The sequence below is a fragment of the Rattus norvegicus genome, chromosome 2 (assembly GCF_036323735.1).
Source record: "Rattus norvegicus strain BN/NHsdMcwi chromosome 2, GRCr8, whole genome shotgun sequence".
NCBI classification, from domain to species: domain Eukaryota; kingdom Metazoa; phylum Chordata; class Mammalia; order Rodentia; family Muridae; genus Rattus; species Rattus norvegicus.
Genome location: NC_086020.1, coordinates 214350103 through 214376395, shown reverse-complemented (window position 1 = coordinate 214376395; position 26293 = coordinate 214350103). Strand labels below are relative to the sequence as shown.

Genomic DNA, 26293 nt, shown 5'->3' with positions numbered 1-26293 from the left:
AGATCCTTTGAGGTGGGACCATCTGCCTTTAATCTGGGGCCATGCCTTCTGCTGACAGCTTCTATAAAGGACATAAAGGAAGCTTGCTCTCTCTTCCTCTGCCTGTTCTTGCTCTTCCTAGTAAATCCATCCTTTCACCAGCAGTAGACCCTACTTTGGGATTCTGGCATATAGTGCAGAAAAGCTGACACACCCAGACTCATGGACTGAACAACTGCTGGGTTCTTGGACCTTCCATTGGTAGACAGCCATTGTTGGACTAGGTGGACCACAGGCTGTAAACCAATGTAATGCACAATGCTTTGGAGTGCTTGCTGCTCTTACAGAGGACCTGAGTTTGGTTCCCAACACCCTTTGTAATCCTACCTCCAGGGAATGTGAAACCCCCCCCTCTAGCCTTTACACTCGTATGCACAAACACACATGCAAGCACACACATAGACATAATTAAAAATAAAATAAAACCTCACAAGCCTGTTGGGTTTTCATTTTATTTGTAGGCTCTGCTGTGAGGTTGTTGCTTTATAATAAAGATTTCTAGAACTCATTATTTTCTAAACTCACTCATTATTTTATAAAACAAAGTTCATGGGGAAGGCTGGCAGAGCCATTGGGAATGCTGGCACCTTCGTGTCATTATTCATAATAAATCACATCAATAAATTTCATGCACGATAATACATCAATGTATTTAATTCAAATTTTCTAGGGGGTTTACACACATGACTAAACAATAGGACAACAGCACCACCTAGTGGCTCTCTAAGATTAACACATTTCCTCAGTCCATCCCACCGTTCTGCACAGCTATAATCCTTAAGAACTAGTGTGGTTCAATGTATCTGGGGAATGGGCTAGCAGAGTAAATGTCTCAGGAAGCTTCTATAATGTATATTGTGATGAGCAACAAAAACCAGCAGAATTTTTAACAAGTGACAGCTAAATTTCCAAATGATTTTATGAAACCATTAAGTAGTTTACAAATATCAAAAGACAAATATTCCAGAAAACATGATCTTCCATTTAATAAGCTATATTAAAGGTTACATAAATAGTATTTGTGCATACATGAACGCAGACAAAAAAGGAAAAAAAAGAGTTCTTGTAAAAAGCCTCACATGTCATCTGGAAACGGTAAAGAAGAAAAAAACAAGTTTCTGAGATGTTAAATGTTTAATAGAGCACATGTATAGCCCAAATATGTATGTGAAATTATACAGGCAAGTTCATTCTTAAAGTGATGCAATTAATCAACTAATTTCTGCTCAGACAACCTAAGCAATTCCAGTTTTTATGGAGAGGCCATAGCAGATGCCGTTGATGTTGTTGACCTCATAGTGGAGATGGTTGTTGTCCCCAGATCCCAAATGTTTACTCAGGAACTCCAGCTCCCACATTCTTCTAAAACACACTGTCGCCTCCAGTTTGATTGATACTCTCACCTCTTTCCATCCCTTTCTGACTGCCTTAAATTCACTAAGAAATCCATCTGGCACTGCCCTCGCACAAGCCCCTCCTGTCGCTCACCTTCTTCCTAGAGCCACCCGCCAGCTGCTCGCTTGAACACAATCAGGCAGGACTTGAATTTCAATTTGTTCCAAGCATTCAAATAAACTCCCAGTAAATCCAAGACGTCTGCTACATGTCTAAGTCTATGGACATTATCTTCTAATTCTTCCCCCTCGAATTTCCAAGTCTCCTTTATTCTAACTAGAAGTTGATGGCATTCTTTTCTATTTCCCTGGGGGGAAAAAATCAACCCGATAGAAGAGTACATCAGAAGTTTGCACCATCACTTCCAACAGCCAACCACCACCTGCTCCCACCCATGTTTCTGTGGAGTTCTTAGCTGTTACCTTAGAGCAATGGTTCTCAACCTTCCGGCTAACCCCCGGCCTTTGTGCACCAGCTGCAGTGCATCCAAACTTCCCATCTCCACCAGAGCCCCACGTACACAGCCTCCATTGCGCTTGATCTCACCTGCGTCGCCAGGTAGAGCCCCATTTCTTTCCACTCTGGAGCATCCCTTCTCAGGATTTCCCAAATCCTGCAACTGTTCTTTGAAAGACCCCAAATGTCCTGTGTAGGACTGACTCAAATGGTCACTTCTCAGACGTCATGTTGAGTGTACCTTTAACAACGGACTGCTCTCCTCTTTGAAAACTTCGGGATTCAACATTTCACTGGCTTTTCTCCCCACCCAGGTCTAGTCTCAATCCCCACTTAAAGTCCCTCCCCGTAAACTGCTTTTAGACTACTGTGAGGCATGCTCAGTGCTTACCCACTCCCGATAGTTCCTTATTGGTTTCTTCGGCCCAGACCTCTCCCCAGGCTTCATACACATTTGGACTCCGTAACAGCTGCACTGAGCTATGACTGCCTTTCCTCTGCAGCTCCCCAACACTGGCTGTTGCCTTCTCTTTTTAGACTCGTCATTCTAACTGGCTTTAAGTGGAATTCTTGATCATAGATGACCCTGAGCCTTTCCCTATGCACTTATTAATCTTTGTTAATTGATGTTAAGAAATGTCTATCCAGGCGAGAAGTTGCTGGAATCTAGTGGAAGAAGAACCAAGGCTTCCTAAACTGGAATACATTCATATTATTCTGCACATTAAAGTAATAATTTCCTGTGCAATAGGATCCTATTGTAAGATCACAATGGTGGAAAGCTGCTTAGGTTCAATCTTAATGTCCACAGTGTTCATTCACATGAAAACAAGCTTCAGGCTATTTTCTGACTACGGTCTCTCCCGTGGAAGTCAGCCTTCATTTAAGAAATGGCTAACCAAATACTAATTATGGTTTTCTGAGTATTACCAGTCTTCCCCGCTAAAACCGAAAAGGGAAAGACACACACGAGAGGGAAGGAGCACAGCTGAAGGAGTGCTCTACGGTGAGACGTTCAGTCCACGCCAATGCAGAAGACAAATAATGCCCTGCACACTCGCTCAGGGCAAGGGCTCCTCCTCCTTTTATTTTACCCTCAGTACGTGAAAAACAGAGCTTCCATTACAAGCGATCTCCAATTCTTCTACCCCCACTCTCTCAAGTGGATTCTAAGACTCTAAGCCTTGGCATGACGGTGATGAGAGTCACTGGATTTAAACTCAAACCTTCAGTGATTAGAAGTGTCATCTCTGTCTCAAATTCAGAGTAGAGATGGGCAGTCACTAAGGTAGTACTTGCCTTAAAAGCAACAAGATAGGCCGTAAAACGATGACTGCATTTCTGTTAAACTTCAATTCTGAAGTTTTGGACTTGCAGAAAAAAAATTGCCAAACTGGCACAGAATGTGGGTTTTCTCTAATTGTTAATCTAAAGGAATTAGATAAGCAGCTTTATCTGATTTTTTTCCTCGTCGCCAGATTATAGCAGACTTTGAGGTATAGCACCACAGAGACAGAAACACCTTATTTTCACCCTACTGCATCAGAGTGCTCACCATAATCATGATCTAGCATTCACACTTGTTTGATTTTTATTTTCACCTGATACTTCTCACTCACATTTTTATTACTCGGAACAGGCAGTGTCTATTACTTTCCAGCACCATTAACTTATACATTCTCCTCTGTGCTGCTTGTATTGACTTGACACAAACTAGGGCATCTAAGCAGAGGGAACCTTGCTGGACCCAATGCCTCCATTGCTTTGGCCTGTTGGCTTGGCTGTGGGGCATTTTCTTGATTATCCATTGATCCGGGAGGGTCCAGAACAGCGCAGCCAGAGCCACACCTGAGCAGGTTAGTCCTGGGCTGTGTAAGAAGGAAAGCTGAGTAAACCAAGAGCAAGCCAATAAAGCAGCACTCCTCCATGGTCTCTGCTTCAGTTCCTGCTTCCAGGGTCCTGCTTGGAGTTACTGCCTTAGCTTCCCTCAGTGCTGAACTATGATATGGAAATGTAAGCTATAGCCTTCCCTCTCCAAGATGCATTTGATGATGTTGTATCACAGCAACAAAAACCAGACTAGGATATCCTCCTTTCTTTACCCTGTACCTTGAAATCAAGACATGAAACACAACACAAGACGAAATTGGTGCTGCAGTTCAGGAGAGGGATTAACGTCCACCTTCTGAAGAAAATAACTTTTGCTGTTGCTGTTTTCCCCTGTGGTGCTGGAGATTGTACACAGGGCCTCACAATTACCAGGCAAACACTCCATCACTAAGTTACATTCCTAGCCCCCTACCCCGAACGTTTTAAACTAAAATTAAAAAAGAGTGATTTGAGATAGGGTCTCATGTACCCTAAATTATCCATAAACTTAATAAGTTGCCCTGGAAGGCACTAACCTGAAAGCCACTAGAGTTATAGGCACATGCCACCATGCCCACTGGATGCCTTACTGGGGGCTGGTTCCCGGGGATTTGTGCTGCCAGGTAAGCACTCACAAATGAAGTAACATCCTAAACCCTAAAATGAAACCTTTTTCAGTACCAGAAAGAGGCACTGTGACCATCAAAACATTTGACCCCAAGCGCTCCCTGAAGTCTTTCAGACAGGCACTTCACCAGAAGAAAATGCAAATACCACTTACTATATGTCAAAGAATAAATACACTTGTGGGGATGAATGTTTTCACAGCAATATTTGACCAAAATACTGAAAGCAGAAAATAACTTCAAAAGATGATAACAGATGTGGGGGTGGGGGAGAGGGTAACGAGGGGAGAAAAGAACACAAACGGAATGGCAAAAGGTGGGTTTTAAAAGTTCCGTTTCAGACCAAACAAGTTTAGTCAAAAGACAGGAACATACAAGGACATGAACTCTCACTATTCCATTCCAGCTACCTAGCCCAATGGTTAATATCTGTTTTATTTAAATGTTTCAGTAAGACACCTTGTGCTCCCAGAACTTATATTGACGTCTTAAGCTACTCTCTGAACATGGCAGTATTTGGAATGAGGTTGCTAGACCCTTATAAAAACTTGAAAGGTGCCCAAAAGGAAAACCCACGGAAAGATGCAGGCTACCACCTACTGGCCAGAGAAAGAAGACTCTTTGATCAGACTTCCCAGCTCAGGACTAACACAGACACCCTCGGAAGATCATCTAGGAACTAAACGGAGGTGTTTGGGCAACGCGCCATGGTTACTTAAACCTTGACTAGTTCTTTCAACCCATTAGTGATGTTTCAAGTAAAAATGAAATACTCGGGGAGCGTGATGAGCTTTAGGAACACCTCTAGGTCCTTCAAATGCAAACGTCATCTCCAGTATTCAGTCAGAATCCAGCACCGCCTGGCTCTAGCCCCACCCTTCCAGTCTTCAAAGGTAACTGCCTCCTTCCATAACTGCAACAGCCGCCTCAAAGCCCCAGCGCTAAAGGCTTCCTGGGACCCTCTATTCTGTCTCGTAGCGGAATCAAAAGGGCGACAGGGTTGCTACGGCTTAACGGGCATTTGCGTACGTGTAAGCTCTTCCTAGTTGTGGCCAAAGCCATGTGCCTGGCTGCACCCGGGAGTGAGACAGGCATTCCTCCTTCGGGAAAGACGAGGGCCGGGAGGGTCTGCGCTTCAGACGCCCACGCTATACACGTCTTCCCGTGCTCTGGGTTACAGAAACCAGCGCGCTGTGTCGCGCAAAAATAAGTGAGATCCGATCAAGAGGGCAAGCTGAGGGGCGCAAGGAGAAACATCAGCCCCGGAGAGGGCAGTGCGTGGGGCGGCGAACAGCTCTCGGGGACCAACAAAGGGCCGGTGCCATCGGAAGTGATGCGAAGGAAGGTTGCAGCGGAGACAATTTGGACTTTGTACCGGGAAAAAACGCAGCCAAGAACAAAAATGTGAAGCGCCATAACATTAGCCGCAAGACTTCAGACAACGCGAGAATTGTGACTTGAGATCGGCTTTTCCTCCCCCACCGCTGCAGCCCGCCCATTCCTGTGACGCACGCATCGAATCCGGACCGCCTACGCCAATCAAAGCGGGAGAGGTCCGGAAAGGGAGCTCAAGCCCCGCCCCTCGCGCGCAGGATCTCGGGAGAGCGTCACCCGGCTTATAAAAGCGGGCGCGCAGCGTGCTGAAGTCTCTTTTGCTGCTGTTTGGTTGCTCGTATGTAGTAGGAGTGTGCGAATGACATGGGGCCCCTATTTGCGAGCGATCAAGATGCGGGAGACAAAGGGCGGTTATGGTGCTGGCCGCAGGCCGTCAACTCTGCAGAAATGTAGTAAAGGCTAGCTCGCGGGCCACCATGTGAAATCGATACGATGTGAGGCCGCGCCACGCCTTGGCCACCGCAGGGTCAGATGGTGAGTGACGCCCCTGGGATTTAACTTGGATTTTGGGTTGTGAAACTATCCATGTATCTTTGGGACCTGCCTCCTGTGGCAGTCTCCCTTCCTAGCCATGGAAGAGCATGTTCTTGTTATTGGCAAAGCTGTCACCATTTCATTGGTACCAGATTCTGACTTGAGCAAGTAACATTCAAAGACTGTTAAAAAGTCTGCACGACGCTAGGAAACTGAACTTTATTTTCTAAAGTAGTGTTGAAATATTCCTAGGGAACGGCTGAACTCGTGACTGTTGAAGAGTAGAAGACGTATTAAGGTAAGGTTAATTTTTTTTAACGTTTCCGCGGTTCTGGGTAGTGAGTAGGCCTTTACTGTTGGGTCCAATTTGCCCTTGAACTATTATGTAACATAAGTAAACAGCCCGTTTTCCAGTCATGGACATTCTATAATGGGTTTTTTTTTCTCTCCTACAGGTACGATAGTAATGGCTGAGAACTTCCAGTCACCTTAGATCTTCATATCTAAATTTTGAAAATGAACTTTATGTCAAATAAAAGGTTGCTTGGTGTGTAATAAGACCGTGTCCTGTTTAATTCTGGAGGTTGTGTAAGTGAGGGTTATGGTACGGGAGATAATTGCACAGGAAATAACTATTAACCAGAATTCCAAAGGAGAGGGTAGTTTTGATAGCTACAGTGGACACATTTATAGTTCGAAAAGTCTCTTGCTTATTGCTCTCCAAGCCCTTCTGTAAGCTGTGCTCCAAAAGTAGAGTACTTGACAGCAGTGCCTAAGGATTAGTTACAGTCGCACTTTGGTGTCTGGGATTTGACGTACTTGTTTGAGAATAAGCCTTATCTCAGAAGCTTGAGAACCAAGGCGATGACTTCTAAGCATAAAGAAAGATTCCCATTTGACAAGGGCTGCTGTAAGATGATTTCACAAGTGGGCAGTAAGTTTTATGGCCACTTCATGATGTATTGTTTTCTAATACATAAGGAGAGCTTATCAGGCTACTCTTAGAAAATCTGAGGACTTGCTGGAAGGTTCCAGAAGATGGCGCTCCCCTGTCATGGTTCAATGGGCAGAATTTAAGACATCTGCCTGATGTTAATAGGGAAATGAGGGTTTAGCTTCAGCTTGTAAATTTGCCCCTTAGTAGCCTTTTCATTTAACAAATGCTATTGCAATAAAATGGGAGTTTCAAAGTTGAAAAAAGGGTTTATCATGTGCCAGCCCTTCTGTAAGATTAGGTTTTAAGTACGTTAAATTGTGGGCTCCTAGTCCAAATTTTATGAACTGTAAAATTTGCTGGGATTTCACTTTGCATAAAAGGCAAGAATGATAAAAATCAGTATTAACACTGAGGTAAATACCTTTACCCCCAAACTGCTGGATTCTTGAAATCAAAGTAGGAGTCTCAGGCTTGAGATATTCCTGGCATGGTGCCAAGTATAGAGACAAGAGTTCCCTATCTGTTCCTTTACTCTTTTTCTTGAGCTTCCCATAAATTACAGACTCGTAACACTTTTTATCCAAGGTACAAAGGCAGGGACTCTGGTATAAACTCCTGGAGTGTCTTTGATTCCGCATCCATACCCCCAGGAAGTCACCCCATACACAACCCAAGTTTCATCGGGCTTTTCACACATAAGTGGTCCTCCGCTGTCTCCCTGGCAGCTGTCCACACGGTTGTCTTCTTGGAGGTTTCCAGCACAGAGCATTCTCCCAGTAAACAGTCCCTTGTAACGTTCCTTACAAAACCTCTTGGGTAACAAAGGCACAGCTGCTTGTTGTAGAGTTCTTGAGTAAGCACGACCTGCTCAGAGCAAAAAAGACTAGTTAGACTAGAAGAAGTAGTCAATGGGATTTCCGCTAATAGTCATACTTAGCAGTCTAGTAATCTTTAATTGCTGAAGTATTGGAAGCATATCAAAATGGCTGCTGCTTATAAAGGTGCTAAGGTGGTAGCCAGGCAGCACAAGTGAAATGGGATGATACAGAAAGACTTGAGGCATACCAAGCAGCATGTATATAGTCTGCTTCCTGGTAGGTCATGTGTAGAAAAACTTAAATGTACACCTGGCAATTGAATTCCATTAGCTTGTGCTAAAATTTGGGAGTTAGAACCAACAGTGTAGGAAACCCAAAGTCCAGGATGTAAATCTAGGCTGTGTGTATACAGTTCACACTTGGCAAACTTCTATCATCTAAGCTTGAGCCCATCTGAGGCTCAATTCTAATGGTGCCACCCTTTAATACAGTTCCTCGTGTGGTAGACCCTCAACCGTAAAATCATTTTTGTTGCTACTTAATAACTAGTTTTGCTGCTATTACGAGTCGTAAATATGTGTTTTCCAATTGGTCTTAGGTGACCCACCAATGGAGAACCACTGATCTGAGGTCTTACCCTTGCATATCGTAGCATGAACAGAGCGGAAGCTGTCAGGTTTTCCTAGTTTGTTTCTTTGTTTTTATAATTACCTGTGTCTCCCCATCCTGTTATGTGACAGTTGGAGGCTGTTTTCTGTGGCCTTTCTCTCCATAGAGGTAAACAGGCTGGCAAAACGTGGGTGCTTAGTCTGGCACATTGCTCCCCTGATCCTTGTAATCTGACCAGGGCGATGTCATAGTCGCTGCTGTCTGGCCGATAGTTCCTGTGAATCACAATCTGTTGGACCCCTATTTCTTGTTCAAACTCCTCGGGAACCAAAGTATGATAATCGCCAACTCGGACGGCATAACTCCTCGAGTTGTTACCGTACCTGAACGGAAAGAGCCAAATGTGAGGCCTTTTTCCAGGGATTGAAAATCGATGATCCACAGCTAGGAATGTTAAACTACAACAAATCAATCTTGTTCCAAATCCTGTCCTCTTGCAAACTTGGCCATCTTACTGTTTCTCTTCCCTCAAGCTCACTGCCCCCTCCTGGAAGCCCACTGTTCTCACGCCTTACTTCGATCTCCCCCTAAGTCTAGATGACTATTTTCTGAGAAGTAGTAAATGTGGAAAGTGAATGGAGATTACAGACAAGGCAGCAGGGTGGCAATCCCTTACCAAACAGGAACACGGGGTAGCACACAACCGCTGTCCTGATTTGCCCTGTTCATTCTGCTGCATGGAGTCATAAACACGGCTAACCCTCCTCTGATCCTGATCTAGTGCACCCCATCTTACCCCTAGAAAGAAGCCTTAGATATCACCCACTGTGAGTCAAATGCAAGAAAACTGTCAGCATATGTCCCTATGGTTTTCCACTCAGATGTCACTTTCAGTGTTTGCTTCTGTGGCACATAAATAGGAAAATTAGTTGTCACCTCTGTGAAGCCTACTTTGACCCCCTCATGTTTATATTGCAACCTACCTTTCTTTGCAACCCTCCTAGTCTCAGCGTACTTAATCTATAGGACATTCACTTTTTTTTTTTTTTTTGCACTCTTCAGTCTTAAACATTAGTTTACTATTTAACTGCCTTGTGCAATTAACAAAGGTGGCCTAGGTCCCCAAGTGAGACTTCTGGGCTCAGAATACACTAGCCAACCCACCTAGTTACTTCTTCCTCAGAGGATTACAGCTGTTTCTTCACTGGCCCTGATCTCCACTTACAGCAAGAACCAGGGCTATACATGCTCCCAGGTATGCAACACTATAAAATCAAGCATTTAGTGGTAGTTTTATGGTGGTTTAAATTTGTATCCTTTGGTGTGCATATCCATTTGCCACTTTACAAAAAATATAAAAGCAAGTTTGCATGCGGATGGGATAGATGTGCTCTTAGTTTTGCTTAAAGAATAAAGTCTTGGGCTAGAGAGATGGCTCAGTGGACTGCTCATCCAGAGGTCCTGAGTTCAATTCCCAGCCACCACATGGTGGCTCACAACCATCTGTAATGGGATCTGATACCCTCTTCTGGTGTGTCTGAAGACAGCAACAGTATACTTATATACATTAAGTAAATAATAGTTAAAAAAAATAGAATAAAGGGCTGGAGAAATGGATCAGCGGTTAAGGTCACTGGCTGCTCTTCCAGAGGTCCTGAGTTCAAATCCCAGCAACCACATGGTGGCTCACGACCATCTGTAATGAGATCTGATTCCCTCTTCTGGTGCAGCTGAAGACAGTTACTTATATACAGAAAATAAATAAATCTTTTTAAAAAAATAGAATAAAGTCTTAGCTGATCTCAGAACATCTTCAACTCCTTTCAGAGTTGATTGGCATTTTATTTTTTGTAGCCAAGGCTAGCAGGCCGTTCACTGTGTGTAGGCTCAGACTCGCACCAGCCCTTCTGCCTCCACCTACACAGAGCTGATATTCCAGGCATGCATGCACCACACACATAATCGCTGCCTTTCAAAACATTCAGTCCTTTTGCCTGCCAAACCATAACTTGGCCTTTTATCAACCATCCACATATTTCATGCTGGCATCATGCTGGGGAGCAGTTCTTAATGTTAATTTTTCAGTGTTAAAAATCCTCCCCTTTTCTAAGAAGAGGAGGAGGGGTGGATGGAGTGAAGGGAATGTGGGAGGGAGAGACTGGGAGGAGAGGAGGGAGGGGAAGCTGTAATCAGGATGTAAAGTAAATAAATGATTATTTTTTTAAAACGTCCCTTATTCATTTTTTTCTTTAACAAACATGAAAGTCTTAATGTTCCCAAGACATCCATTTGAATGTGAGTTTAAAGCATTTATATTCAATAGTTTGCTAGTAGAAATCTCCTGGAACTCACTACTGACTACCTTATTAAAATATACCCTCATCCCGCCTTTCTCCTCATTACTCCTGTGTTAGAAGAGGTTTGAACCTCTAATAGCAATGACCATCTCATCTAATTATGCAGCCATCGACTATTGGTCAATAAATTCTTATTCCCCGTGGTTCCTGACAACTCCGTTTTCAAGTTAAATCATATATCTTTAAAGTTCAGGGAGGGTTTTTTCCTCTTATGCCAAGTGCATGCTTTTCAGACTTATTTAAAAATGTAAAATTTATATTTTACAATAAATGTATCTTTAAACTTTCTAAACTATTAAAATGCAAAAACAACAACAAAAACAAAAAACCTACACGCCAGGGCCAGTGTTAGGGGAATACCGGCAGAGTTTGAGGCCAGCCTGATCTACATAGCTAGTGCCAAGACAGCCAAGACTACATAGGCCCTTTCTCAAAAGAGAAACAAAGAAGAAAAGATCACACATCAAAATTAACCAGACCCAAAGTTAATTACACATCTCAATGATTTGAATAAAAGTTCCGAAGCCAAGGAGCTTCACGTTGCACTTTCCTTCCACTGTCGGCGTCAAATAAGTCTCTGTATTTATCATTATCAATAAAAACCCATAGCAATTAGAATAGCAGAACAGCTTTATGTCCACTTTCATAATGAGAGGCCATCATGTCCATGCAGCCCTTCCTCGCCCCTAAGTCTAGCCTTTCCTGTCCCCTTTTCTGCCTATTATATTCACCCACATATATGTCTGTTTACATATATGCCTGTATTATTGACTAGATTCTGCATATGAGAGAGAGCATGCAGGGTTGTGTTTTTTCTGAAATATGTGACCTTGCTTAATATTATGTATTCTAATTCTAATCCATTTTCCTGCAAATTTTAATTTTTTTGTTATTTCATTTTCTATAGAACTGAATTATACATACATACATATATATAAATATATATATATATATACATATATATTCCAAGTTTTCATCATTCAACTAGATTGATGAACAACTAGAATGATTCCTGGTTGTTGTTTTTTTTCCCCCCTATAGTGAAAAAAATCAGCAATAAGATGGGGACAGAGCTATCTCTGTGAAGTTATCTGGCTCTATGTCCAGGAGTGAGATAGTTGGGACATGCGGTGGTTCCTATCTTTACTTTTTTGAGACATCTCCAAACTGATTTCCACAATGGCCATATTAACTTACACCCCCACCAACAGTGAACGTGGTTCCTTTATCTTTACATCCTCTCGAGCACCTGTTATCACATTTGTTGGTGGTAACTATTCTGACTGGAGTGAGTGTTATCTCAACACAGTTTTGTATTTCGCTGATAGCTAGTATGGCGGTTTGAACAGAAATGGCCCCCATAGACTCAGGTGTTTGAATGCTGGCCTACAGGAAGTGGCACTATTAGGAGGTGTGGCCTTGTTGGAGTGGGTGTGGCCTTGTTGGAGGAAGTATGTCTCTTATTGGCCTGGGATTTACCAGCTAGATGATTACTCAGCTTCTGCCATCTGCCTAGCATCTCTCCAATTTTGGGATTACACGCATGCTTTTTATGGGTCCCGGGGATTTGAACTCAGATCCCTATGCTTAGGAAGAAAGCATTTTTTTTTTTTTTTAAAGATTTATTTATTTATTTTGTATATGAGTACACTGTGACTGTCCTCAGACACACCCAACCCCATTACAGATGGTTGTGAGCCACCATGTGGTTGCTGGGATTTGAACTCATGACCTCTGGAAGAGCAGTCAGTGCTCTTAACCATTGAGCCATCTCTCCAGCCCCCGGAAGAAAGCATTTTATCTTTTATTAGACTGAGCTATCTTCCCAGTCCGAATTCCAGTTATTCTTAAAATTAACTATTATGAGATTTGAGGAACATACAATAAAAATTTCAACCAAGTGTTTGTCTACTACAGGCAGGGCTCCTGGTAGATGATATCATATACTTCAGGGAGGAAGCCTTGCCTGGTGTGTTTCTGGATGTCAAAAACATGTGATTCAGGGCTTCTCCTCGTCTTTCTGGCTTAGCTGAATTCGTGTTATGTTGATAGATGGTGTATAAAAAATGTATCTAAAGCAAACATTTTAAGTTTTGGCTGGCATATCATTGGGCTGCTAGATGAAATTCCTTCAACTCCCCACAAATGAAAATTGGATAAAAATCCCATACAAGTTGTGTAAGAGAGGATCTGAGACCAGGCAGCTCAGGAAATCTTATTGCAATACTCCAAATTTCTCTGATATTTTGTCATTAAGGTGAACAACAACAACAAAATACTAGAATTTAAAAGCAAAGAACTAGTTTAGGTTTGGGGGCCATGTGCAGAAAGCATTTGTGTCTATACAGATCATCATCTCGCCAAGAAAGCAATGTCTTATATCAACCTCCCACATCAGCCAACGCTGGAGTCTGCTTTTTCTCTGCTGTCTGAATTAACTCAGGAAGTCCTTTAATAAATCCGCCTATATGTGAATGCCGACAGTTGCTATGTAAGAAGTCAACTTACTGAGACCTTGCACTGCCCCTGACATATATGCAATGTGTATGTCAGAAATGGTCTTTAGAAGGATTAGTGCTATGGGTCCCAGAAAAGACCATGTTTTTCAGAACTCTATTATATAGGAAGGCATAAGAGAGTGCATGTTAAGCATTTGATCCATTGATTTTTAAACCTACCTCTCATTACCTCTGGGGCTAGTCTTCCTAATTATAAGTATTTATAGAGCTTCCCTTCAGCAGAGCAGCAGTCTCTGCCCATCTGTAACTGCTGTGGTATTTCTAGGCAGAACGTCAAAAGATAAAATCAGGTTAAATGATATTCTTGAGCATATTGAGTTTGGAGTAGACTTACAGAAATAAGAGGGTCCTTGTTTCATATGCGTTCAATCTTCCAGAATTGTGTTATTAACAGGATGGGCAGTTAAGAGGACTTAAGACTCAGAAACTTTTCTCTCAATTGTATTCCTGTGCCATTGTAGACACAAGGTCCTTTCATAGTACTTTGTAGTAATGATTTAGAATAAGAAATACCAAAAGCAACTAATTTATACACTGAAGGACTGACTCAAAAGAAATTTTTAAAAACTTCATTTACTTAAGCTTCCACTTGAAATTGCTACTAGCCTTCCCATATCTCATTGTTTTAACATTAGGGAAAAAAGGTGTGGAAGAGGGAGTGGGGATAGGGTACCTCTAATCCCAGCCCTGGGGAGCCAGAGCAGGCACTAACTATGAGTTTGGAACCAACTGGTCTACATAATGAGTTCCAGACAAGACAAAAGAACCAGCAACAGCAGAGGAGAACAAGGTGAAAGAGGAGATAGAAAAGCCTTAAGGACACTGATTCTTAAAGCTGGGAGCTTCCCTTGTCATACTGGTGTACACAGCTTCTTGGACATGTAGAGGGCATGAGAAACCCAGAGAGTTGGGTTTCTAGAACTCTACCAGCTCTTCGGAAAAGTACTCATTAAATAAATAAATAAATAAATAAATAAATAAATAAATAAATAAATAATAAAAAAGTAAAGATGCTGAATCTGTAGTTAAAATAAAGACATTCTGGTTTCATCCAGACAAGGCAGTCTCGTCTAGACTGTTCTGATACAAAACAGTGATGACTTTGTAATGATAAAACATAGCATGCAGTCCCATCGTTCACCCATGGCTGCACTCCAGGAAGAGGACCACATGTGTGTGCATATCTACATACACAGAGGCTCGGTGCTGGGAGAAAGGAGAGGAGGTGGGGAACCTAATCAAATGTGAAATCCAGGTCTCCTCCAAGCAGGCTAGCATACTTCCGACATCTCCATATGGAACACGAAAGAACAGAAACGTCAAGACCTGACCACTTTGCTTCTCTCACATTGCGGTGTTTTATGATTAAAGGGGAGTTGTTTGAGCCAAAGCCGCTGAATCTAGAAAATCAAAACTTGGAGCTCCTTTGAAGAACTAGTAGCTGGCTCTATGCCTTTTAATAAGCTAAGTCAGATAAAAATGAGAGTAGCTTTTGCAGTCACTTCAAACAGCGGGACAATCAAATCCAGGGAAGCTTAAAGGCCGAGTCTGATGGACTTGTAACACATTGGCGAGCCGTTTCCCTCCCACTCACATGAAGAGAGTCCTCCATTTCTTCTAAAGCGGAGAAAATGCTGAATATCATAATCTGTCCCTCTGATCTTTAATCATCTTTATCTTATACTCTGCAGATAAAAGGAATCCCAAGTGGCATGTGGGAGCAGTTATTCATTGATCTACATTTAAAATAACCACTGCTCTCTTAAGCCCAGCATTCCTAACTGTATCCACCATCTGGGGACCCTGCGCCCACTTAAATCATGTAAGGATCACTTAGGAGTATGATATTTAGGAGTACTATGGTATTTCAGCATGAGTGAGAGCTTCATGGATGTTAGGTGATAGCTAGAAGGGGCTGGGCAGGAGAGAAGAAATGATTCGTAAACAAAAGGTTCAGCCACCTTCCTCCAAGGCTCTGGTTTGATGTCCAGATTCCAGCTTGCTATTCTATCGTATCAACTTCTGACTGCTATTCCAGAGTTTTCCTTTCCCCTCCTTAGCTACCTGCTGTCTCCTTTATTACAACAGCTACATAACTGGTCCCCCTCAGCTGTAAAAATATAAAATCAGGGTTCTTGCACACAATCCTTCAAGTTCCTTCTATTGCGGGTCTTAGTCATTTGGTAAGAGCAATTTTGATTCACTCCAGAAAAATGCATATGGGAGACCTAAGAGATGATGTTGTCCGTGTAATTTCAAGCTTATAAAATGCCTTTATACATTTGCCCTCCTCCTTCAGACCTCTCCCAGATGTCCCCAATGCCCCATACTGTGAAACTGCTCTTTGAACATACTTCAAGGCTCAGAGCCTCTGGATGATTTTGCATTACCAAAATGAATGTTACAAATGAAACAGATCCACAAACCCAGTGGGCCAGGCTTTTCCTGTTTCTCATTTCAACATCCACTGAACAGACCCCAGTTCCCATAACCTCCTTACACTTACACAGCTCTCTGCCATTCTCTAAATGCCTCGCGCCTTCCAACCACTACTGCTACCGAAGCAGAATGAGGTAGAAAAGACCAACTATTAGATATTGGTTTACCAGAGATTTTACTTAAAGCACTGCTTGCACTGCCTATTTGCCAAGCACAGCTTCACTTTCTACCCGAAACAGAATGACCTGGAGAAGTAGCTGAGACAATGGGTCATTTTCCTAAACAACCTGCTGACTGCCATGTGTGCTTTTGTAAAATCTTGCTTGCCCACCGCACCTTGTGGTTTTCAAGTATCAAGTGAGAATGCACACTAGATCTAGCATAAATCTTTCCAGGAGCTATCCTGCCTTTGATCTGCTGGTGACACCTCTCTTCCACTGGTATCAAAATGCTTATCCTGTAATGAATCAACATAGCAGGAAAAATTGTGGCTTGAAGGTTCTGCGGCCGGATTGGTGTCCCAGTCCCTCCTCTGGAAGTCTTGACAGTTTACAGGAGGTGGCTGGTTCAGGGCTGTATTCCCCATTGCTAGGAGCCTTAGCTAGGGTCACTTTCACAGATTCATGGGAGTTTCCATTTTCATAGGTCCGTAGCTCCTCCCAGTGATGCCCCACCTCCCACAATCCAGTTGTATCTCCCAGTGCTGTCTCCTTCTGTCCTCCCTCCACCTCATCCCTCCTGTTCCATCCCCACCCCCTCTCCCATCCAGTCCCCTCCATCAAAACACCCTCCCCCCATGTCTAATCTATTTGCCCTTCTCAGGGAGGTTCAAGCCCCACCCCACCCCCGGACCCTCCTTGTTACTTAGTTTCTATGGATTTGTGATTTATAGCATGGTTAACCTGTACTGTATGGAGCAGAATTTGAGGGCCCAATGACTGGACCAATGACTGGCCCAGCTTGAGACCCATGAGAGGAAGCCCACCCCTGACACTATTGATGATAATCTACTCAACTTGTAGACAGGAGCCTAGTATAACTGTCATCAGAAAGGCTTCACCCAACAACTGATGGAAGTTGATGCAGAGACCCACAGCCAAACATTAGGTGAAGTTTGGGGAATCCTGTGGAAAAGGGGGGAAGTGAAGGAGCCAGAAGGGGGAAGAACATCACAAGAAAACCCACAGAATCAACTAACCTGGGCCTGGAGCGGCTCATAGACTGAACTGCCAACCAGAGAGCATGATGGGACGTCCTGTGCCTCTGCACTGAGTCTTCGTGTGGGACTCCTAACGGCAGGAGTCCAGGCTGTCTCTAAATACATTACCTGCCTTCAGATCCATTTCCCCTAACTGGGTTGCCTTGTCTAGATGGGAGATGTGCCTAGTCTTACTGTAGCTTGATAAGCCCAGGCTGGTTGCTATCCATGGGAAGCCTTCCCTTTTCTGAGGAGAAGCAGAAGAGGAGTGAATGGGGGAAGGATGGGGGTTGCGGGGAGGGACTGGAAGGAGAAGAGGGAGGAGAAGCTACCATCAGGATGTAAAGTAAGAAAATAACTTAATAGAAAAAGATAGAAAGAAAAAAATCAACTTTGCAATCCCATAACACTACCTGCTGCCACCATCTACTACATAAAAGAAACATCTCTGCTTAAAAGAAAAAAAGAAAGACTTAAGAAATGTACTTTTAGGGAGAATAATTTTCCTCAGGGTGTGTGTGTGTGTGTGTGTGTGTGTGTGTGTGTGTGTGTGTGTGTGTATGTAAGCATGCACTGGCTGGACCTAGGCCTCCCCACACATTTAAGTAGCAAATGTGCAGCTTGGTCTTTACATGAACACCCACTGGGGCAGGGGGTGGGGGCAGGGGGCACTGCTATCCCAAAAGCTGTTGCCTGTGGGTGAGCTATGTTCTTCTGGCTGGGCCGCCTGATCTGGCCTCGGTGGGAGAAGATGCGTCAGCCTCCCAGAGAGGCTGTACCAGGGTGGGGGATACCCAGGGAGCTCCCACCCCTCAGAGGAAAAGGGAATGGGGGGTGGAGGGAAGGATTATGGGAGGGTGTGACCAGGAGGGGCAAGTGAGCAGGATCTAAAGTGAATTAGAAAGAGAGGGGAGGTGTGGTTGAGGAGGGAAAGGGAGAGAGAGGGGGGGGGGAAGGAAGGAAGAGGGAGGGAGCAGTGGAAGGAGGGAAGGAGGGAGAGGGAAAGAAAGAAAAAAGAAAGGAAGAAAGGAATTTAAAAGAAAAGTAAGCCATGATTTTGAAAAAGAGTTAAGGGGTGGAATATGGAGATAACATGGGAGGGTTTGAAGGGAAAATATAATTGCATTGTAATTAAAAATAGATTTAAGCAGGGCAGTGGTCTCACACACAATTAATCCCAGGACTGGAGAGTCAGAGGCAGGTGGATTTCTGTGAGTTTGAGGCCACACTCATTGACAAAGTGAGTTCCAGAACAGCCAGGGCTACACAGAGAAACCCTGTCCGGAAAAACAAAAATCAAAACAAAACAACAACAACAAAAAAACCAAACAAATAAAAATAAATAAATGTAAAAACCCTCTTCTCTCTGCGTTTAGTTCATTCCACCTGTGAGTTAACTGTCAAAAGATCTAAAATTACCTAGGAGACGCCTTGGCGGGGTGTTGGTATCTTGGTTACATTAATTGAGGCTAGAAGACCATGGAGCCATTTTCCTGTTTAGGATCCTGGCCTATCTGAATAGAAGAGAGCTGAGCCCCAGGAAGCACTCATCCCTCTGCTTTCTGGTTGTCAGTGCGATGTGAGCAGGCTCCTGCTTGCCTTGACTTTTCCACTCTGATGTGCTGCACCTTGAATGTGAACTAAAATGAACCCATTCTTCCTTTAGTCGAGTGTATCTCATCACAACAACAAAAGAGAAACTAAGACACCATCTTTAAAGGAAAAAAAAAATGGTGCCAGTGGGATGGCTTAGTGGGTAAAGCGAGCGCTCACTGCACGAGCTGCAGCCACAGCAAAGCCGTGCAGAAGCACTCGGAGCCCAGGGACACCCAGGGACGCGGAGGCAGAGGTGGAGAAGCCAGTCCATGCTGACTGAACTGCTGAGCTCCACAGTCGATGGGAGACCCTGTCTCAAAAGACAAGGTGGAGGCGATGGAGAGATGGCTCACTGGCTAAGAGCACTGTTTGCCGCGCAGCAGACTGGGTTCAGTTCCTAGCACCCTCATGGCAGCTCAGAACTCTCTAAAACTCCAGTTCGAGGACCCAGCATCCTCTTCTGGCCTCTTCAGGCACCAGGCACATGTACATGCTGGCAGTATACTCATGCGCATAATGTGTTAAAGTTCCTAAAAGAGGTGGAAGCAACTGAAGAAGACACCTGACAGTGACTTCTGGTTTCCGCGTGCATGCATACAGATGTGTGCATATAAACACATGCACATGTATGTACACATGAACCCTTTCATACAGGAACACGTACATGAAAAAGAATTAAAACTTCTTCAATAGTACCTGTGGTGTTCGAAGTAACAGTCAACACCCACATGCCCTCTTAGTACATCATGTCATTTACGACAAGACAATGCACGGTCAGCACACAGTCAGTGCACAGTCAGCACACAGTCAGTGCACAGTCAGCACACAGTCAGTACACAGTCAGCACACAGTCAGTGTACAGTCAGCACACAGTCAGTTCACAGTCCCTTTTAAAGCTAATGCTTTCCTCCCAACAGTCTTCTGAGCCGACTAAGACAAAATAGCGAGGGTTTTCACTGCTTCCTTTGGACTCTGTTCTGTCAACAAATTAATTTTGTGAGAAACTGAACTACGTTACTGACACACAGTAGTGGTGTTGTACACCAGCCTGTGAGATGCCACATTACATAGTAGGAGCGCTAGGCACTATTTCCTGAGGCCTCTTCATTGGTGCTGTATTGAGACTGCTTTCTGGAGATAAAGATGACATTTCCCTTTGCCCTTCTCTGTAGCGCTAATTGGAATCAGTCTGTCAACATCTTCTGGGATCACGGTTCTACCTTCAAATGCATTATTTATTAAGTGTGAGTAGGTTATCTTCAGAGTCCATTCTCAGTTTAGCAACCAATTTGTTAAACTGAGCCAGGTTAAGCAGCTGTCAACTCCATTACATATTCTACGCTGTCATTATTTTCAAACGCTCAGACCAGACTCGGCCCTACTCAACAAATAAATGGAACTAGAACGTCAGAGCACCCCTGAGACCGACAAAGCACTTGAGATTGCGGTCTAAATGCACACTCTGAGAATCAGCTCCAGGACTCAGCAGACGTAAGCCTGAGGCCCAGGAACCTTAATAGTTAGCAAGATAAATGTGTCCAGTACTGTGGTGAAAAGAGGCCACTTTAAAGATGGTCCCTAAACTACTTAGTCATGGAAAGATTCCTTTTCCTCTGAGCCTCTATAGCAACATCATACACTGCAGGAAAAGCAAGCAACCTACCTATCTCGTTCTTGGCTGCATCACTTCTGTATAGGCCTGGGAACCAGTAGTTTTTGGTGGTAGTGGTGGTGGTGAATTTTGTTTGATTGTTTGTTCTTGTTTTGTTTTGTTTGTTGAGACAGGGTTTCTGTGTAGCCCTGGCTGTCCTAGAACTAGCTCTATAGACCAGACTGGCCTTGAACTCACAGAGATCTGCCTGCCTCTGCCTCCCAAGTGCTGGGATTAAAGGCATGTACCACTATTGCCCGGCCTCAATAGTTACTTGTGAATGTTTATCACCTTTATCGTCTCTGCTATTCATGAAACACAGAAACACCTTAAAACATTTTATTATGGGTGAATTTTCAGACTTAGTTACTTCTCTTATATTCCCAACACAGCAAACATCTGAATGTCGATTTCTGCCCCGTGAAGCACCTTGAACATGGAACCCAACTCCACAGGCAGTTATTGAGAGAGACAAGTGAGCAGGCATGCGAGAATTTGGTGTGTGACATAGTTAACGTAAGTCAGTGGGTGAAAATGGGAACATTCAAGACAGAAAAGTGGGAGAACCATATACAAAGAGGAGTATGAACCCAGGCTCCTCCTCGCACTAGAGGCCAGGCATATAAATAAACTTAGGCAAAACCTTTAAATACTTTTAAAGAAAAAAGAAGGAGGGGTTGGGGATTTAGCTCAGTGGTAGAGTACTTGCCTAGCAAGCACAAGGCCCTGGGTTCGGTCCCCAGCTCCGGAAAAAAAAAAAAAAAAAAAAAAAAAGAAGGTCAGTTATTATACAGAACTAAGGGGAAAGTGTTTTGTTTTGTTTGTTTGTTTTTGTTTTTTGGTTTGGATTTTTGTTTTGCTTTGTTTGTTTTTGTTTTTGTTTGGAGACACGATCTTGTCTTATAGGCTTTGCTGACCTAGAATTCCCTATCCTACTCCAGGTTGACACGGAACACCCAGAGATCCGTCTGCCTCTACCTCCCGAACACTGGGACTAAAGGCGTGCACAGTCACATCTGTCTTAGGGAAAGATTTTTAATAAGATGTACAAGGCTTACCAGCTGACAGGAACCACACACAATAAGAGTGTGACCCATATCAAAAAAAAAAAAAAGATATTTGTTAGCACATAACCAACCACAAAGGCTTTGTGTGTGACGCCTGCAAGAAATAAGATCTGCTATAACAAGACAATGACACATACAATGCAAAGAGAATGTGAGCGTAACGTCTGATAGGCGGCATTAATATAATCACATACACAACAAACACTACTCAGATGTCTACTGCCGCACAGTGCTGTAGTGTTGGAAGAACAGGAAGAGCTGACTGCCCATTAGTGAGGGAAATAAAAAAAGACTGAAGTTCTGCAGGAGAAGTGGCAGTTCATACGGTGGGTAAAATGAATCTGTACGAGCCAACTAGGGTTACACAGTGACGTAAAAGCGCACTGCATAATCTCATGGAAAAGGGACTTTACTTGGAAGAGTTTTCCAACCATATGGCACTTTTAAACACTTGATTAGGACTTCTTTTTTTTTTTTTTGCAACATACAAAATTAAAACCGTATACCGAAATTTCTTGTGTGCGTCCCCTTGCTTCAGTAATTATCAACACTTTGTCAAATGTTAGTATGCATTTTTAAATGTCAAAATGAATGTAAGGAAATGGTTATCTACTAGAGTTTGTGAATGGGCAGTGAACAGGGAGGGCGAGAGCGAGTCTAGAGCAGGCATTGTAAGAGCCGCCCTGTGATTGGACAATGACCCTTCAGTGAGGCTTCCTCAATGAGCCGGTAAGAGCTCGGGATGGACTGATAAAATTTCTAGGACAAGAGTTTGCTCTTGTCAGAAAAGGAGCACATGCTACGGGAGCTAATCATAAATTAGACGCAATGTGACTTTCAGGAAGGTACAGAGACACTTAATACACAAACCATCCGGAGCACAGAAACATCAAAAGCACCAAGTCTACATCCTTCCTCCTTAGAAGTCCCAGCCACTTGCTATGACTCCAGTTTTACATCTACAAGCATATGAATGATACACTTTCTGTTTGGTCTTATGTGTCGTTTGTTTATTTGTTGGTTTGGTTTGTTTGTTTGAGATAATCTCACTGTGCATCCCATGCTAGTCTCAAACTCAATGATCCTCCTGCCTCAGACTCTGAAGCACAGAAATGTGTCCCCACACCTACCTATCTTACATAAAAACTTAAGGGAAGCATTACCCTGTTTCCTCTTCCTAAAACCTCCCCTTCTCTCCAGTTCTAACTTATTTTAATCCAAGAACTGTAGAGGTTTGATCTCTTACTATGTATTGTAATGCTAAATTCTATACTGGAAGATCTAGGCCTAACCAATGACCTCTTATATTTATATTTATTTCATTGTGTAAACTTTGTTCCTTGATTTCAAACTTTTGGTTAAATAAAATTAGCTACAGCCAATTACTGGAGGGATTAGAGGTAGATGAGTTTGAAGTGTCCTGGTTGGGAGAGAAGGAGAAGGAGAGGGAGAGAGAGAGGGAGAGGGAGAGGGAGACGGAGAGGGAGAGGGAGAGGGAGAGGGAGAGGGAGAGGGAGAGGGAGAGGGAGAGGGAGAGGGAGAGGGAGAGGGAGAGGGAGAGGGAGAGGAAGCTGCCATGAGGGAGATGGACCGTGAGCACATGGCCAGGAGAAACAGCAAGTATCTGGGGTACACCGCTGGGGAGGTAGCCAGGCCAGCAGTTAGAAGAGGAGATTGGGTGTTACTCCCCAGTAATTGCCAAGGCCAAATAAAGTAACAGTAGTCTGATTCTCGCTGTCTCCTTGCTTTGTAAGCTGGTTGGGGATAAGCTTAGACTGGCAGTCCTACAGAGAGCATCGAGTTGTATCCTGAGGCCTCTTTGCTGTTCTTCCTGTCATTACCTCCCTCATATACACAGTGCTTCAGGGCAAACAGAGAAGGCCTATAGCCCGGCTCTGCCACTCTCAGTGCCTACGAGCACGGAGCTAGAGGAAATCATGCCGCCTGGGACAAGGGACACATACCTTTTGAAACAGTGCGCAGCTGTCAGGACCCAGCAGCTACTTAGAAGGGTGGCTCCACAGAGCAGCCTGCCATCTCCGTGGGTCGACTTCAGCCTGAGGGAAGCCTGCCAAGGCCAGGCACCCCTAGAAGATGGCAAGCCAAAAAGTTCAAGAGCAGAGAAGAGGAAAGAAAAGCCTCAGGTAAAACAATGTCCCCCATTGGAGAAAGGATTGAAGGAGCTGAAGGGTCTTGCAACCCCATAAGAACAACAATACCAACCAACCAGCGTTCCCAGGGATTAAGCCGCCAACCACCAACACATGAACAGACCCATAGCTACGGCTGCATGTGTAGCAGAGGATGGCCTTGTTGGGCACCAATGGGAGGGGAGACCCTTGGTCCTGCCAAGACTCAACACCCCCAGTGTAGGGCACTGTCAGGTCAGGGAGGTGGGAAAGGGTGGATGGATAGGTGGGGGAACACCCACATAGAAGAAGGGAGAGGGGGGATTGGATAGGGGGTTTATGGATGGGAAACCCAGAAAAGGGATAACATTTGAAATGTAAATAAATTTTTAAAAATCTGATAAAAAAATTAAAAAAAAAACAAAAAACAAAACAAACAAACAAACAAAAAACGATGACTTTGCACAGGTGGGGGAAAGAGCTCAAAACATAGTGGAACCATGACATAGAGAATGATGTTCATCCAACTCTCACAAATTGGTCTCTTATTATTGGTCACAAATATCAGCGACTCTGGAAATTTGTCTACAGGCATCTGTGCATCGCCTACTCTTCTCTGACTTTTGGAAAACAAGTTGTCTTCTTTGCAATTCATGAGTCCACCATAACCTCTATTTACCCTGAGTCACATCATAACTTAACCCATGTAGCCTCAAGAAGCACTTAAACCAAGAGCTGGTTTTAAACGTCTCCCATCTCCTCTCCTTCCTCTCCCCTGTCTTCCCCTCTCCCTACTTCCCCAAGCTCTCCCCACTTCTCTCAGTGATGGAGATAGAAATTGTAACTCAAAGTTCTCACTAGATAAGAAAGCTTGTGTGGGTCCTCTCAATATTCAAATGCTTTACCATAGTGGTTCCCAAACTTCCTAATGCTTCAACCATTTAATACAGTTCCTCACACTGAGGTGACCCCCAACCATAAAATTATTTCATTGCTCTTTCATAACTATAATTCTGCTACTGTTAAGAACCATAATATAAATATCTGTGTTTTCCAATGAAAAGGTTGTTCGATCCATAAAGGGGATGGTCAAAACCCAGGGGTTGAGAACCACTGCTATTCAATGCTATGTAGTTTGTTTTTTGTTTTTTGTTTTTTTATCAGTTTTTACCTCATAAATATAACACTTTACCATGTAAATATTATTAGGTGATACTATTATCTATATCTGTTATGAATTTTAACTTGTAGGCATGTAATGGAAAGAACTTAAAGGTCTTTATATTTACAGTGGCAGTGCATTAAACTTTCAAGGCTTATATACATCAAATATGTATTTCTGGGTTGGAATAAACCGCCATTGTAATTTTTCTTGGCTTTTAATTTCATCAGTTTTCCGTGTGTGTGTGTGTGTGTGTGTGTGTGTGTGTGCGCGTGTGTGTGCCTATGTGTGTTTTAGAGGAAAACTTGTGAGAGTCAGTTCTTTACTTCTACCACATGAGTTCTGGAGACCAAACTCAAGTCACCAGGCTTGGCGAGCCATGTCACTGGCCCACGCTGAATTTTATGAGGAATGGTAACTTCGAAGGACTATGAATAAACATTTTGTGTCAGAAACATATCATGAGTCAGAAACAGTAATGTACTAACATGGCCTGTGTTACTGAACCTGCATCAAAGGACAGGAAAACTACCAGTGTAATCTCCATTTGATTATAAAATGATAAAAACAGGTTCCTTACATAATAAAAGGAAGCCCTGGGTTTGTAACCCTTGTGGCACACACATCTTGTAATATCAGAATCTCCCTGAAGAGCCTTTTACCTTAAAGAATTGTTCCCACCAATGATCCGTTTCTGTCGGCGGTGTAGTAATCTCAATCCACACCCAGATGAGAGGGTCTCTGAAAGTAGAGAGGGGGTTGTTAATGCCTGACACCTCCCCTTGAAACATCCTCCTCTATTTAAAAGTACGATTATCTGAAACTTGCTGCATAATTTTTCTTGCAAAAAAAAACCCAGTCATCTTTTAACCAAAGTATATCAGAAACTTTATAAAGTTTCCAATCATCAAACACAGAAGGCTTCCAGTCTTCTATAGCCCTGATTATCCTTCTCTCCATGTTCCTGACATAAATACACAAGAGTTCAATTAAACATGTGAGAAAGTGCAAATGTTTACAAAAGGAAAGCCAATATATAAAGCGTGACTAGATTTTAAAATAACTTTACAAATAATTTATATATGAGCAGTATATATATATATATATATATTGTTTATAACCATAAGCAATTTAAATAGGAAGTACATAGTATACAAACATTGTGGGTTTGTTCTTGTTATTTTTCTCTCTGTACAGAAGGTTGGGAATTGTACCAAGAACATAAAGACCAAATCAGTGCTAATATGAGAACAATTTTGCAAAGATGCCCCAGGTTGAGCCAGACTCTAAATGCCAAGAAAAGCAATGCTTTAATGCTAAGCAGGCAAAACTTAAAATGTCCATCATTCCGTGCAAGCACCTGGCTTTAGGAAACAAAAATCAGTTTCAAGCTGTGTGTACTGTAGCCAAGAATTGAGAAGCAAAACCTAGTCCATTGTAAGAGCATCTCATCAGATGACCAATCACCAAACGCTCGTGTTTAATTGTCGTATGGAGGTCGAGAGGCTCTGAGGTACAGCAGAAAGCAACAAGGTAATGATGCAGGTTCTACCGCAT

General features: G+C 43.2%; 1 protein-coding gene and 1 non-coding gene across 2 annotated transcripts in view; one reads left to right on the top strand and one right to left on the bottom strand.

Annotated features, from left to right (window-relative positions):
- The first annotated feature begins 6301 nt into the window (after window positions 1-6301).
- Window positions 6302-6431, top strand: LOC120101240 (small nucleolar RNA SNORA24). Its single transcript, XR_005501621.1, has one exon. It is a non-coding gene; the product is annotated as a small nucleolar RNA SNORA24 (small nucleolar RNA).
- A 1285-nt stretch (window positions 6432-7716) lies between these two features.
- Window positions 7717-26293, bottom strand: part of Prss12 (serine protease 12) — a 59985-nt gene continuing 41408 nt past the window's right edge. Inside the window, 4 exon segments of the mRNA NM_053504.1 lie at window positions 7717-8055; window positions 8721-9001; window positions 23410-23532; window positions 25399-25477. Of these exon segments, the coding sequence (NP_445956.1) occupies window positions 7748-8055; window positions 8721-9001; window positions 23410-23532; window positions 25399-25477 (791 nt within the window). The 3' untranslated portion in view covers window positions 7717-7747.